This window comes from Cannabis sativa, chromosome 1 (assembly GCF_029168945.1).
Source record: "Cannabis sativa cultivar Pink pepper isolate KNU-18-1 chromosome 1, ASM2916894v1, whole genome shotgun sequence".
NCBI lineage: Eukaryota > Viridiplantae > Streptophyta > Magnoliopsida > Rosales > Cannabaceae > Cannabis > Cannabis sativa.
Window position 1 is genome coordinate 46,470,028 of NC_083601.1, and position 11,469 is coordinate 46,481,496.

An 11,469-nucleotide genomic window follows, 5' to 3' on the forward strand; every position below is an offset into this window, starting at 1 on the left:
CTAATTTTTTGGAAAACACAAAATGGGAATTGACTTGTGGGAAAATGTGTTAGTAAAAAGGGATTTTTGCTTTTTTTAAGAGAATTGATATTTGGTAGCTTAAGGTGTCTAAAGCTACACCAATATTAATAATTTAAAATATATGAGACTCTATTAAAATCTAACATGTGTTATTTTTTGTGGTACTTAGGGGCATCTTAAAGTGCCCAGTAGCATTTCTCTTTTTGTAGCCATTTAAATCTGTTACACATGGTCTTGTGGGGACAAGCAAGATGCCACTAGAGGATAGTAATTATTAACTTTTCTTGTTTTACTCGAACAAGATACGTGTAAACGTAATGGATGCTCTCATTGCAATTCTTCCCTTATTTTCTCGGATAAGTGACATTTATCTTGATTATATGATGTGATATGATGACCATTAAAGTAATTTAGAATGTAATTAAGTGTTATTAAGTGGGGCATAATCATAAACAACTCGATACTTATCCCAATTACTTAGTCAGAAAGAACATCAACCAATCTTAATTGGAATATTTTTGTACAGCCCTTTAAACATGTCCATGACAAAAAGCTTCCAGCTCTCATAAAATGGAATTCTTTTACATACAGACAATGATATACTCTACTCAATATGATATGTAAGAGAGTTGGTCCTACTGAAGAATCAACGGAAAAGCTTTTCAAAATTTATACAATCCTCCAACTTCATAGTAACACAGACAAATCAAGTATTACACCAATAACATGTTCTTCTGTATGAATTCCAAATCAATATAGCATAGAAGAAGTAAACTATCTTCATTTACCTGTTTCAGCAGTTTGAGCCCACTTGACAGTTGACATGGCTAATGCATCCAAAGGGTCAACACATCTCTTGAGAAGAGGATCATTAAGAGGCAAAAGATTTCTCATATCATCTGAGGCAAGAATAACAGTATTTACAGCCCTCACCAAAAGAACTTGGAGAGCAATTCGCAATAGATTCCGTGCTCCTTCTATATCTTTTCTACTTAAAGCCTCCATAGCAGGAACAACAGCATGTTCTGTAGTTGATTTATCTGGCAACACAACCTCAAACCCCTGCAAGTGTGTTTAGTCTTTAGAATCATATTAAAGAATGTAAGTTGCAGCAAGAGAAAAAACAAAATGTAAAGGAATTACCTCATTCTGCAATTTGTCTTGATAAAATCCTGCAGTTAAAGTTACATTGGTCCCAAGCACTCCAATCCTCACTTCACTTCCAGCTTCAAGTGGCTTCAACTTGGCTTCCTTGAGCTGCTTGGCAACACATTCTCCCATATGGAGGAAAGGAACATTACCTCCCTTGGAAACTTCTTCATACCAACAATGTGATAAATGACAAGGCATGACAATGCAACGAGCTCCTGAATTTTCCAAGAAGACCCTTTTGCTTCTCAGATTCTCCACAATTCGGGTAGGATCCATTTGTACTCGTTGGGTTTTGTGACCACTTAAAGAAGGCAAAGAACTCCTTTCAAGTAACTGAAGATCCTTACTCAACATGGGGTCAGAGCAGAGCACAAAAGGAATACTATCTTCATCTTTTAAACCCAACTTAACTAGTTTTCTCAAGAACTTCAGAGTAGAATCAACAGATACCCCTCCAATTATACCAATAGTATTTTCCAAACTAACTAAAGAATCACCAGAATCATTACTTGTTGAACCAAATTTCCCATCTTCATCTGTGTTTAAAAGAAATGGAGATGGTGGAGGCATTGCTAGAACACGATTTGACCTTGACTTATACAAGAAAGTCTTTTGAGTGTTTACATTTGCATAGCCCAATTTGTGTGTTGGGTAACTCAAAGAAGTATTAAAATTCATCATCAAGCAAGCATCAAACATCTCCCTCCTCACTTTATCTGAATATCTTTGAATTTCACAAACCAAGAAAAAGAATCAGAAAAAGTACCTTAGAAATCTCTACCAGATCCGGCTATTGATTATTACGTTGAAGATACAAAGATCCTCAAGATTCTTCCTCCATGAGAAAACCCAACTGACCAAATCAGTTAAACTTGAATAATATTCTTGATTCAGTGGCACAGAAAGCCACAGGCTTCACCAAGTTTCTATAATATGGAAGCTAAAAACAAGAACCCATCTCCAAAAATGTTGACTTTAAGAGCGGTATCAGAGTTTCAAGATCAAATCTGTTCAACTTCGGAAAGTCCCAGAATTTGAAACTTGAAAGAAGAAAAGAAACGTGATCCAAAATCAGAAGATGGATTGTAGACTTTAAAGAAAAGAAAAATAAGGGAGACAGACAAGTAAGATTGCAGAGCTGTTGACACGCACCAATGACCAACCATTTAGTATATGGTCTTATTTAAGGCATAGAAAAATAACAAAGAGGCATTAGTCAAGGTGTCCAAGTGGGAAGAATCTCTGTGCTTTTCTATAATAGCAAAAGGTTCCATTCCACTTGTAAAGTGTTCTAAACTAACAGACAAAGGTAAAGGATTTGCTATACCACTCACAATCACTGAATCTCTTCATCTCAGCATGGCAAATCCATATAACAAACAAGTTGTTAAGCCTTTATAACTTACTACTTCTCTCGTTTTTTCTTTTGTGCACGAGTATTTGTTAGTTATATTACATAGATTCTATTTTAGCATCAAGAAAATTCTTTTAGATTTTTTTTTTAATGATTGTTTACATTGTATTTATACAAAATCATCTATAAATTTTTAAAAAATTCTGAATAATTTATTATACCAAAATTAAAATTTAAATATTTACTTTAGTATACAATATAATATTTAAACTTTATTTTTAGCAATGAAAATTATCATAAGTCCTAAATAATTATAACCTACACAATCATAAAAAAATAAATTATTTCTTTTTTTAAAAAAACAAAATAAATAAAAAATCTACCCAAACAATCTTTTTCAAGGTGTGTATTATAACAGACTTACCTTGAAGTTTAGAGACCACTCCAAAAATAAATGTTGTCTGTAGCAATTTATGGCCCACATGTGATTAGCCATTTTGAGGAGCAAAAAGAAAAAAAAAAGACTTGGGTTCATGACCCCACACACCCTCATACTTCGCCACAAAGTGGAATCATATACATACACAAACACATACACATGGATGATGCTTCTGTGGAGGGGAGTAGCAAAATGAACAACACAAAACATAAGAACATTGTCTCCAATATATTTCTTTAGTCAGAGTCACATAGAGATCAGTTATTAACATTTATATATCATTAATCCAAACTAAAACTAGTGTAATTCCTCATACAAGTTTTTGCTGCTTCAAATTTTATACAAGTTTGGCTTTCATAACGGACCGGCTTTTGCTACTACGAAAGATCTTCCTTATATCCCTTCTTATAGACAAAAAGGCAAAAACCAGAGCAATGAACATTGCAGGATGAATAAGGACAGCTTTCCCAGAATAAATGTTGGTTGATTTTCTCAGAAACATTTCTCTAGCCAGACCCCACATGACCAACAGTGTCCCAAAGAAGCTCATTCTCCCTGGTTTTATGAGACATGCAAATGCTCCAGCCACTGACAAATAGCTTCCTGCAAGGACCTGATGATGATGATAGAGCCAAAGTAAGAAATTGCAATTTTCAACTTAGACCATGTTTATAACATTACTAGTTGTAGTACATTTTCATGCAGCATAATCCCTAATCTATCAGAGTCTATCTTGTATTTTCATGCAGCATAGTTTAAACCCTTCAACATTTCCTCATATAATTTATACCATTACCATTTATGAAATGCGATGAAAATTGACAACAGAACAGATGATTCAAACGCATAGATCAAGCACTGACCTCAAGTCGTTGTAGATCATCAAAGGTTACTGGGGCTGACTTAAAAGAGACAAAAGTAAATGACTTCTTGAAGTGATGATAAGTTGGTATAGCTTTGTTGTTAAAGAAAGCATGTGCAATAGCCCCAGGGTACAGTACAGTCTTCACTGCAGCTGAAGGAAACAATTCGGTAGCAATTAAGTGTGAGGCTGTCACCTCTAATGGCCCTCTGCATATTCCAGTTCTACAAGGAACCCTGTTCTCCAAGGAGAATAATACATTAATAACAAGTGTAAATAAGTCTATAATTTGTATATTGGTGACAAATTCTCAATACCCAGATTCAATTTGTACTAATAAATTTTCTCAGGGAAGAATAAATGAATTAACTAATGGCTAATGAGCAGTGCTAATGATTGAAAAAAGCACGATCAAATAAATAAAAAATAATAATAATAATAAACTATATTCAAGATATAAATGCAGTTTACATTTAAAATTCTTAGAAACCAAACATTAAATAGAAAGGAGCATTTGTTTAGTGTGTTTTCTTTCGTTTCAAATTTGATTTGATTCAGAGTTTCAGCATTATTATTAATCAGTAAATATCAAATGTAAAAACAATTCACATTAATAGATAAGTGAATGTAATATATACTAGTGACAAATTTTCAATACCCAGATTCAATTTGTACTAATATATTTTCTCAGGGAAGAATAATGAATAAATTAATGGATAATGAACAGTGCTAATGATTAAAAAGTAAAGAAAAACACAATAAATCAAATATAATAATAACAAACTTATACATTACAAATCTTATTAGAAGCCAAACATAAATAGAAAGGAACTCCACATTTGTTTCGTGTTTTTTTTTTGGGGGGGTTTCAAAGTTGAGTTAATTCAAAGTTTTAGCATTATTAATCTGTAAGCATCAAGAAAAAGAGAGAAGAAAAGGGGAGATATTAGTACCTGAAGAGTGGAATTTGGAGAATAATGAGAAGGAAATACAAGGAAGAAGAAATGGTGGAAATGGTGGTTGCCCATTTCGTCGAAGAACCCATTTTAGGGAAAAGGCAGAGCTCAATTATTACGAACCCTACTTTATTACTGTCTCTCTTAAATTACCAATCAAATAAACATTAATTTATTTCTTTTTTTTTAAAAAAAAAAAACATTTATTTTCTGTTGCCAAAAATTAATAAATATATATTTTTTTCTTTTCAAGGTAAATTCTTTTGGGAAATTTGATTTTTTATGCTTACATTTGGTTAGTTTTTTTTTCTAAACAAATAATAACTAATATTTGTAAAATATGACAATTTTTATGATATTCCTAAAATACCCCCATTTACATCACCCCATTTACACCATCGGACCACCCATCGGACCATCTATCGGGCCACCCCATCGGGCCACCATCGGACCACCCATCGGACCACCCATCGGACCACTCATTGGACTACCATCGAACCAAATCTGCTACCAATTTTTTTTTTATATTTTTGTACATACAAAAGTAGCATCAGGTGACCATCGGACCACCATCGGACTACCATCGGACCCCATCGGACTACCAATTTTTTTTTTTTTTTTTTTATGTTTTTGCACTAAAAAAAAGTATGGAAAATTTGAGAGGGGTATTTTTGGGTTTTAGATAAAGTGGTCATATATTTTCAATGATGATATGTATTAGTTTAGAAATAAAATAGGGCTTTTTTCATAAATGTACAACAAAAACAAAATAATTACAAAAAATGTGCAAAAAAAAATTATTTTAAAAATTTATACATTTTGAAAACTTATTACATGAAACCATACATTTTTAATATGTTTATTAAACCTCAAAATAAACAATTTCGTAAAATTAATTAAACAGTTTTATAAAAATAAACAAGTTAAATATTTTTTCTTAAAAGATAAATGTTTATTATCTATTTTAGTATGAATTATTATAATTTAATAAGATTTTTTTAATAAAATACAATATCAAAATTATAAACATTAATGTATATAAATATAAATTAATACTTAAAATTACTAAAAATAAACATGACACGTAGAGTGATATAATAAACATATGGAATATTATTATTTTGTTTATTAAAGTAGTATGTTTAATAAATAGAAAACAAAATAAATATATATATACAAAGTATTTTATATTATTAGTATGTTTATTATAATTGTAAACATAAAAATAGACATACTCAATTTATACTATACTAAAATAAGTATATTTTCTTTCTATTGTTTCTATGTATTGATTATTTTCTAATGAGTTAGTGAACGAGTTTTTTATTGAAGTATAAATCTTACATTAAAAAATAAATAAACAAACATAACTTTATAAATACCAAAAATTATTTAATTAAAAAAAATAAACACGACACAATTAATAAACAAAAGAAAAGATAAAGATAAACAATTTTTTTATATATATATTATTTATTTTCTAAAAAATTACTAAAAAAATAAACATAACACACGTAGAGTGATATAATAAACTTATGTGAATATTATTATTTTGTTTATTAAATTAGTATGTTTAATTAATAGAAAATAAAATAAATACATATATAAAATATTTTATATTATTAGTATGTTTATTATAATTGTAAACATAAAAATAAACATAGCCAATAAACACATATATAAAATGTTTTATATTATTAGTATGTTTATTATAATTCTAAACATAAAAATAAACATAACCAATATTACCATATATATACTAATCAATAATTATTACCATATATATATTATAATAAAAATTGAAAAAAAGTTTTTAATTATATATAAAAGTGTATGAGAAAATGATAATAAGTTTTTTTGCACATATTTTGTAATTAATTAAAATAATGTATACAAAATTGTAAAATGCCCAATAAAATATTAGGTATATGTAAGTATAGAAAATCAAATTTCCCATTCTTTTTTAATCGTCTTTCCAAGGTAAATTGCATGATTTTGCTATAAATATAGATTATGTAGTGTGGTGTCATAATAAAAAAATATATAAATTGTGTTGTGCTATAAAAAAAATACAGATTTGTGGTATTGCGTCATAAAAAGTACTAATCAATACTAATCGTGTCGTGCTATGCCATAATGTCATGCTAAAAATTCGTGTTATGCTTGATTTTGTGTCGTACTTTATTCTGGTTAGTCTATTTTCTTATACATACTTAAATTTGTACTCTATCTTTTTACATTTTATTTTTATAGTTAATGATATAATTACTAAAGTTATGTGTTCTTTTATAACTTTAATATTTTTATATAATTTTGTAATATCTTTTTATATAAAATTATATAAAAAATCATTAAAACTATTAAAATTTGAATATTACATTTTATTTTTACTGAATAATTATTAAAATTATGTATTTTTTTTTATAATTGTAATTACTTTTATATAATTTTTTTTACTAGGCTCGATGGTGGCTCGATATTTTTCTATTGTTAAAACGAGTAAAGGTTGAAGACGAATGTCTGATAGTTGCCTGATATAAATGTAAGATATGATTTGATGGTAATCTGATAGTGGTCCGACGCTTTCGTGACGAGCTTAATATCTATAAATGTAGAATCTGATCTGATGATAATCTGATGGTGTCCTGATGCTACCATTTTTTTATATACAAAAACATTAAAAAAAAATAGATAGCATCAAGCAACCATCGTACCACTATCAGACTCTCATTAGTATGGATAGAAATAGGGAGTATGGAATGTGAAGTTAGAAGTGAAGTGAAGTGAAGTTTGAATTTCTTAAAATTTTGTAGGATGTCTTAAATAACTATAACTTACATAACTATAAGAAAAAGATTATTTTAGATACGAAAATATAGAAATGTATTAATGCATCTCTTCTAAAATGGTATATTATAGAATTTTCTAAAAATATTGATATAAGATTTCTTTTGTTAGAAATTCTTGGTTGTATGGCATTATATTTTCTTTTTGAATGAAAGTTATTGCTGCAAAAAAATATCAGATTCTCAATGAACTTTTCCATAAAAGGCTGCACCATGACATATATGCAGTTTTGCTACAGTAATAACATTTTTTTAATATTTATATATATTGTTTATGTTTATAATAGTAATTGGGATAGTAATAAAAAAAAATTGAGGTTTTTTATTTTACATTTAAAAAATAGTTTTTTTTTTTTGTATTTTTACGGAATTCTACATAAAAACTCATATTGTAACTAGCGCTACAACTTAATTTGCAACAAAAAATCGTATAAAAACCCCTATTGTAATTAGGGCTGCAACCACTTTAGAAACTCAAACCGTAAATTTGAAAAAGAAAAAAAAGTTAAAAAAAATAGTATATGAGGTAATCCCCTAAAAAAATATTATTTTTGGTGTAATTTTTTATGTTTTTATTAGAATAAGAAAAAAAAAATGAGTAATTAACAGAATAAATATTTAAATTTAATTTTTAATTTATTATAGATATTTAGTCCTTAAGTGCCAAATCAATTAGTCTTTCATCAGTCCACTTTATTAAAATTTTATTTTTTATTTGAAAATTAATTTAAATATACTAATAAAAAATGACACATAAATAATAATGTGACTTTTAACTGTCAGATATCCAGTTACGGAAGTTTTATATATGTAACTTAAATATTATTACTACAAAAATTTAAATTTAAGCATTTATTTTTAATCAAAAATTAAATTTAAATATTTATCTCGTAAATTTTAAAAATATATATATACATATATAACAGTTGGTATTTAAAGATTAGAGAGCACAAAAACAAGTTGACAGATGATGATAACGTTGTATTAAATTTGGTAATGCTTTGCTTCCCTATATAACATATCATTTTTTCAATGGCAGACCCATTTTATTTAATTTTCTTTTGTTCTATCATTTTCTTTTTTAAGAGATTTCTTTTTCTTGTTTTAATAAAACAAACGTAATTTGTGGACAAACACTTTCTCAGATATTTGCAACAAAAATACAAATAAAATTGATAGAAGCTAGCTGAGCTGACAGACACAACTCAAGTAATAAAACAAGTATTTATAAATATATATATATTTAATTATTTAAATACATAAATGATAATGAACTGGATCCAATGCAATAATTATTTTATTACAATTTTAAGAGTTTACTACAGCAGTTACAAATTTCTTTGAGCCAAACCTTATTATAATCCTTGGGAGATTCGCAAATATTTCTTTTATTTCTACTTACAAACGTTATAAACAATGTCAACTTTCACTTTCAGACGTTCATTTCTTCATTTCAACCAATAATGACAATAACAACAACAACTATATTAATTTTCACCAAACATAAATAAATATGATCAGTTCAAACTTTAATGATAATAAATGGTTACAAAAAGTCCCATTATTTTTAACATGATATCATTCAACATCATAATTCAAACTTTGTCAAAATTTCAGCTTTATCCTAAGTATATACCATATTCAACGGGTCTACATTTATCCTATAAATAAAAATATTGAAAAAGCTTCATTAGTTTTAAGATAATTATGATGAAAGCATCATACCTACAAAGCTAAAAATCTTAACATAAAGAAAGAAGGGTTGGTTTTAAAGAGAGACCAAACCAATGTAAAACACTTGATAGGAACTTATTTGTCCATATCTATTTGCCCTTTGGGGTCATCTGAAAACCACTCTTTATGATTTTGTAACAGCAAAAGAAAGAAAGAAAGAAAGAAAGAAAGAAAATTATACAAATTGACAGACTCACATGTGGGTCAGATCATATAGCGCCACAACACACACAATCTCAGCATGTTAGTCACGCGTCCCTATGCCAATATCACTCACCTACAACAATCCAATCTTATATAATTCACCGCCAATTATTGAACTTCATCAGCCACCAAATTTCATACATATATATATGTACAAATTCTACAAGCAAAGATAAGATTAGAATCAAACCAAAGTTTCAACCATGTGGAGAGACCTTCCATTTGATCTCCTAGCCAATATTTTTTACTTTCTTTCACCTGATTCACTTGCCTGCGCGCGCTCCACATGTCGACAGTGGCAAAACTGTGCCAAGACTCGACCTTTATCTCACTCTAAGCACTACCCAGATTGGTTTATGGCCTTACCAAATCGGAGCAACACTCAATTCTGCTATGCCCACAATCCCATATCAAAGAATTGGTACTCAATTCCTATTGATTTCTTACCTGGAGTTGGAGTTGGAGGAGTTAAGCCACTTGGGTCTGTAAAAAGCCTTATTCTTTTCAGAACCACAAGCCTCAATACTTATCCCCATTTACTCCTTTGTAACCCTTTTACAAAGGAATACAAACAACTTCCTAAGCTAAACATGTCCAGAACCAATCCAGCTGTGGGTCTCATAGCTCTAGACGATGATGATGATGATGATGATGATGATGATCACTCCTTCTCTTCCTCTTTCCCCAGTTTCAAGGTCTACGTGGCAGGTGGGATGTCAGACTCGCCAACCAGTGGTTGTTCAGCTTACGAGTCCACGTTGGAAATGTACGATTCACATTACGACACGTGGCAGATTGTTGGGTCTTTACCAATGGAATTTGCTGTGAGACTCACTGTTTGGACACCAAATGATAATGTGTACTGTAATGGAGTGATGTACTGGATAACATCAGCTCGTGCTTACAGTTTAATGGGTTTTGACATTTCGTCGAACACATGGAGGGAGTTGAGAGTTCCAATGGCTAGTGAGCTTGAATTCGCGTCTATTGTGTTGAGAAACGAGAAATTGACCCTCGTGGGTGGCACGTGTGGTGATTGTGCGTCCGTGTGGGAATTGGGTCAGGGTGATACCTGGGTTTTGGTTGGGAAGGTCCCATTTGAGCTTAAAAAGAAGTTTTTGGGGGAAAAAGGAAGTTGGGTTAGTACAAAGTGTGTGAGCAGTAATGGAGCAATTTACTTGTACAGAGATCTTGAGTCTGGAATGATTGTTTGGAAGGAAAAAGAAGAAGAAGAAAAGGGTAAGTGGGAATGGTTTTGGAATGAGGGTTGTTCTTCAGTTAGAGGAAGAAAAGTCCCAAATTTGCAGATCAAAGGAGTGATTTTTCCTCCAAATCTTTCTCCTTCATGCTTCTTTTAGATTAGATTTTAAATTAAATTACACAAACTTTTGTTTTTGTACATGAGTTCTCTGTTTTTCATTCATAATGTTAAAATAAATTAGAAAAAGCTTCAGTTTGAATGTAATGAACAAGTGTGTCTCTTATTGTATTTTACTTTATCTTGGGTGAGGAGCTGAGGCTGTAAAATATATGAATATATCAAATCAAAATCAAAGAAAGGTTTGAACTTAATAAAAATAAAAGAGTAATTTGCGGCAAAACCCCCTCAACTATCAATTTACTTGCAAAAAACCATCCAACCTCATATTTTGGTGGGAAAACCCTCCAAAGTACTGTTTCGTTTACATTTTTAAGGTGTCGTCTATTCAGCCTCGTTAAGTCTTAATTTTGCCCACGTGGCAATGACAGGTCAATAAAAAATTATCCTACGTGGCCATATTTTACAAAATAAAAATTAAAATAAAAACAAAAAATTTAAGAGTAATTTGCGGCAAAACTCCCTCAACTATCAATTTACTTGCAAAAAACCATCCAACCTTAAAGTTTCTTAGATGGTTTTT

At 29.8% G+C, this 11,469-nt stretch overlaps 3 protein-coding genes across 3 annotated transcripts; 1 reads left to right on the forward strand and 2 right to left on the reverse strand.

The window, feature by feature from the left end:
* Positions 1–498: 498 nt before the first annotated feature.
* On the reverse strand, positions 499–2,666 carry LOC115705309 (uncharacterized). Its single transcript, XM_030632617.2, has 2 exons — positions 1,165–2,666; positions 499–1,083 (listed from the first exon to the last, which is right to left on the reverse strand). The coding sequence occupies exons 1-2, from the start codon at positions 1,870–1,872 to the stop codon at positions 802–804; spliced, it is 990 nt and encodes a 329-aa protein (XP_030488477.2). The 5' UTR covers positions 1,873–2,666; the 3' UTR covers positions 499–801.
* A 498-nt stretch (positions 2,667–3,164) lies between these two features.
* LOC115705340 (uncharacterized) lies at positions 3,165–4,939 on the reverse strand. Its single transcript, XM_030632655.2, has 3 exons — positions 4,782–4,939; positions 3,830–4,064; positions 3,165–3,579 (listed from the first exon to the last, which is right to left on the reverse strand). Exons 1-3 carry the CDS (start codon positions 4,871–4,873, stop codon positions 3,304–3,306), a joined length of 603 nt encoding a protein of 200 aa, XP_030488515.1. The 5' UTR covers positions 4,874–4,939; the 3' UTR covers positions 3,165–3,303.
* A 4,332-nt stretch (positions 4,940–9,271) lies between these two features.
* LOC115705295 (F-box/kelch-repeat protein At5g15710-like) lies at positions 9,272–11,033 on the forward strand. Its single transcript, XM_030632598.2, has one exon. It carries the CDS (start codon positions 9,772–9,774, stop codon positions 10,924–10,926), a length of 1,155 nt encoding a protein of 384 aa, XP_030488458.2. The 5' UTR covers positions 9,272–9,771; the 3' UTR covers positions 10,927–11,033.
* The last annotated feature ends 436 nt before the right edge of the window (positions 11,034–11,469 follow it).

What these genes read in the sequence shown, in the direction of transcription:
- LOC115705309 (XM_030632617.2), bottom strand. Translation starts at nt 1,872, where the DNA reads ATGTTTGATGCTTGCTTGATGATGAATTTTAATACTTCTTTGAGTTAC. An exon ending in AAGACAAATTGCAGAATGAG is followed by an intron (nt 1,084 to 1,164) that starts GTAATTCCTTTA and finishes ACACACTTGCAG; the next exon opens with GGGTTTGAGGTTGTGTTGCC.
- LOC115705340 (XM_030632655.2), bottom strand. Translation starts at nt 4,873, where the DNA reads ATGGGTTCTTCGACGAAATGGGCAACCACCATTTCCACCATTTCTTCT. An exon ending in CTCCAAATTCCACTCTTCAG is followed by an intron (nt 4,065 to 4,781) that starts GTACTAATATCT and finishes CTTGGAGAACAG; the next exon opens with GGTTCCTTGTAGAACTGGAA. An exon ending in ATGATCTACAACGACTTGAG is followed by an intron (nt 3,580 to 3,829) that starts GTCAGTGCTTGA and finishes CATCATCATCAG; the next exon opens with GTCCTTGCAGGAAGCTATTT.
- LOC115705295 (XM_030632598.2), top strand. Translation starts at nt 9,772, where the DNA reads ATGTGGAGAGACCTTCCATTTGATCTCCTAGCCAATATTTTTTACTTT.